Raw genomic sequence first — 3820 nt, forward strand, 5'->3', positions numbered from 1 at the left:
TATTTGGCACTAATTCCCATCCTTCAAAAAGCGCTAAACTCCTTTTTCCTCAGAGTTTAGTGGGCCAATTGGTACATAAGAGATAACCTTCACCTCTTTTGAGTTAAAAAAACACCTGAAGTAATCCATTATTCCACTACCTCATATCCTATAATTAGGGATAGCAAAACTTGATTTGATTCAAAAAAAATGATTTTTTTTTAATTTCAAGTTAGTTGAATTTAGTCATTCAATTTTTCAAATCAACTTGAATAAATAATTCCATATTTCGAGTTTGAGTCGAGTTGAATTTTACAACTTGAATAATTTAAATAATAAATTGATGTAAATACCTTTATGTCCTTGATAGTTTTGAAAATATGCAAATTGACCCCTATAAAAAATAAAAATAATCAAAATAATCTTCAAAATTAAATTTTATAATTTTTTCCAGAATATTATTAATATATATAAATTCAAAAAATTATTAAAATCTTTAAAATATATAAAATGCTAAATTTATTCATATATTCTCTTGGTGATTGTTATTATGTGAATAAAGATGGGAAAGTAATTTGAATTTGACGAGTTTGAACTAGATTCAATTCATTATAGAAATTCTTTTGACAATCCGAGTTTAGGTTTGGGATCGTGAAAAAAATTACCAAGATATTCCTGCAATATTTTTTTTAACTAAATAAATATTTTTGTTATTTTCTTTGAACACTTTTAAGATTTTATAATATATTTTATTTATTTTTGTAAAAAAAGTATATAAATTAAGGTTGGAAATGAAGTTGAGTGAAAGGGAAAAAAATCGACCTGTTGCTATCCATATATGTGAAGCTACGACTAGTGTTACAAAATCAATAATCGCAAAACGGTAGGGAAGGCTTGCTGTTGCCTTTTGGTTTGTAGTCCATATATTATTACTTTTAGTGTAAAACTAAGTATCTTACTTAAAAAGAAAGAAATAATAAAGTATCATCTTAATTTGCTTTTTATGTAGTCCTATACTAATCACATCGTCTTGTCCCACTATAGCATCCCCCGGCATTAGTCAGTGCTGTTTCCTAATTTCACTTCATCGACATTTAAGGCTGTAAACCATGCACCTATTTGGAGTTCAGCTTTTATCATTACCAATTCCGGCTTGAGTTTTGAGTTTAAATGTTGGGTATAGAGTAACTTATAAATCCAATCAAACTTCCATATTTGCTATATATTTTATTTTAATTGATATTTTCAAATATAAAGCATAATATTTAGATTTGAATTTTATTTCAAAGAATTTCATGTGATAACCTAATAATTAAAGGTATTGACTACTCTAGATATAACCTGCATTTGAGTCTCGTTAATCATATTTATTGTTCAAACTTTACTCTATTATTATTATTCATCAAAAAAAATTATTTCGAAAAAAAACTTATTTAATAATAATTTCAAATCTTATTTACAAAACAAGTTCAACTTATTGACTTAACTAACTCGAACCAAACTTCAAATATTAAATTTTGAGTCAAATAACTTTTCACGAGTTACACCTCGATTCGACTCAATGATACAGCCAGCAGATGTAGTAAGAAACTTTAGTTTGGCAACACTTTGCAATCATATATTCGCAAAGTTTATTCAGAGTTATCTCAAAACACACACTTCATATTTAAAAAGAAAAAAGAAAAACAAGCAGCCGAACAATGAAAACCGTTTCGACCAACTCAGCTAATATATATGAGCAATGGCATCGATCTACTGAGGAACCGGGAGGGCATGAGGGAAGGCATTTTTGGATGCCGACATGGTCTGCAATTTGCAGTCAACGGAGATGAGTTGGGAAGAATTGGCATCGTCTTCTTCAAGAGAAATCATGTTGATTAGTTGCAGCAAAACCTTCTCTAGCTCTTCACCATCGGTCCATTCATAGATCTCAGCCTTGATCAACATTGGGTTCCTGCAAATTAAATCCCAAACTGGATAATTCTTCCTTGGCATCATGTAGTCTGCCTCTCCAAGCTTTAAGCCTGGGCAGTAATCTCCGCTGCCATCTCCAAGGTATATGATTTTCTTCTTCCCTTCTAAAGAAGCTTGAATCCTTTCAATCACCCTCCCCTGTCACCAACCACAAACCAGGAAAAAAAAATATATGTTGAAAACAAGTTTTGGCATCATATTTATGAGTATCACATAATTAAGAAAATTTTTTTAACCATGTCAAGATTATGTTTTCCATATGGAACATTACTTTAATAAAGTGGTGTCAACAAATCCAAAAACGAATCAGGTTATGTTCAGTTGGTTCATCCTATGTTCTTTTAGAGAACATATGCATAATCTTAACACCCGCAAGTTTAGGAGTCCGTTAAAAATAATCTCTTGGTCCGATAGATGGTTTTGGAGGTAATTTTAAACTAGTAATGAAATTAAATCCCATTAGTGATGAAAAAAAAAAAAAAAAAGAATGATACTTTGCACATATTTGGGGGGCAGAGGTTGCAGCCATGGGAACTCTCGGTGAAATCATGATAAGGGAAGATCCTTAGTTTCTCTTCTTCATCGACAAAGCTAGGATTGGAGTCGATCTCTGAGAAATATTCCCTCAATCCAAGGTGCTCCAGAATTGTTTCAATGAAGAACATGTTTGCATCACTAACCACCCTGAGTTCACACCTGCAACAACAACTTGATCACCATTCTAAATTCCTATATCACCAAATGATGGTTTTATAGTCGAGAAAAAAAAGCAGCAGCATAGTAAGAAAAAATACCCTAAAGCATGAGCTGCTTTAATGGCAGGGACTATCCTAGGATGGATAGGAGCTCGTTTCAGAACCTCAACAATGTCATCAATGGTTTTTCCTTGAGCATGAAGCTCCTTCATCATCTTGTCCTGCAATTTTATGCCACATAAACAAAACACGAAATTGTCTAAAGTTTAAGCATTGAAGTTTTAGTTAGTTTTAAATTGTCTAAATTTTAAGTTATGGTATACCATGAGAGGATTCCAAGGCATGGTAGGAAGAAGCTGGTTGAACAAATCGGTGAAACCCAATTCATCAAGAACCCAGTTATCACTGTCACAGTCAATAATAGTTTTGTCGAAATCAAAAATCACAACAATCCCAGCCATTTCTCTCTGAAACAAAACCAAAACAAACCGAACAAAGTACAAAAAGAAACAAGATTGGAAAACAAAGGAAAGAAATATATGTTCCTTGCTTTCGGGAAAAATGGAAGAAAGCTCAAGAACTATCTAAAATGTTTTTCGGTGTAGAGTCACGTAACAAAGTAGGGGTTCTTATATAGAGGAAAAAAAAAAAAAGAACAGGGTATTTGCATGTGTAGAATAATGAATGAACAGTTAATAAACAAAGGGTTATTTTCTTCTAATCTTTTTCCAAGGAATATTACGTGAACGAGTTTTCATTAGATATAGCAATTACACGTGTATTTGTATTTGTGTTGGTTTATAGTCTCTCAAGTCATAGCATGTATATATTTACTATTGGATTTTTTTGCACATAGTAGTTTGTTTTAGTGTATGGTGAAATAATAATAAAAATTTTATTTTTTATTTCATTAATAGTGGACAAAATAATAATTTTAAAATATTTTATGTTGATATAAATTTTGATAATTCAAGAAGTATCCACTCAATATTAAGGTCAATGTCTTTAGAACTTTGAGATATTAAGTTTAAGTTCCATCTTAAGTAAATTATGTGTAATTTTATTTAAGTCTCACCATACACGACTTTTGTTTAGATTTTTTCTTCTAAATTCGGATATATTATGATTGTGCATTATAATAATTTAATTTTAGTTGTAATTCTTCAAACATG

The 3820-nt window shown here is 30.8% G+C and overlaps 1 protein-coding gene across 1 annotated transcript; it reads right to left on the reverse strand.

Annotated features, from left to right (window-relative positions):
• Nucleotides 1–1391: 1391 nt before the first annotated feature.
• Nucleotides 1392–3276, reverse strand: LOC108487514 (inorganic pyrophosphatase 1-like). Its single transcript, XM_017791871.2, has 4 exons — nucleotides 2972–3276; nucleotides 2748–2869; nucleotides 2448–2649; nucleotides 1392–2091 (listed from the first exon to the last, which is right to left on the reverse strand). The coding sequence occupies exons 1-4, from the start codon at nucleotides 3107–3109 to the stop codon at nucleotides 1732–1734; spliced, it is 822 nt and encodes a 273-aa protein (XP_017647360.1). The 5' UTR covers nucleotides 3110–3276; the 3' UTR covers nucleotides 1392–1731.
• Between the last annotated feature and the right edge of the window lie 544 nt (nucleotides 3277–3820).

This window comes from Gossypium arboreum, chromosome 10, assembly GCF_025698485.1.
Source record: "Gossypium arboreum isolate Shixiya-1 chromosome 10, ASM2569848v2, whole genome shotgun sequence".
NCBI classification, from domain to species: Eukaryota; Viridiplantae; Streptophyta; class Magnoliopsida; order Malvales; family Malvaceae; genus Gossypium; species Gossypium arboreum.

Coding starts and splice junctions, on each gene's coding strand:
- LOC108487514 (XM_017791871.2), bottom strand. CDS start 3,109: ATGGCTGGGATTGTTGTGATTTTTGATTTCGACAAAACTATTATTGAC. Junction 2,870..2,971: donor TGCCTTGGAATCCTCTCATG/GTATACCATAAC, acceptor ATAAAATTGCAG/GACAAGATGATGAAGGAGCT. Junction 2,650..2,747: donor AAAGCAGCTCATGCTTTAGG/GTATTTTTTCTT, acceptor TTGTTGTTGCAG/GTGTGAACTCAGGGTGGTTA.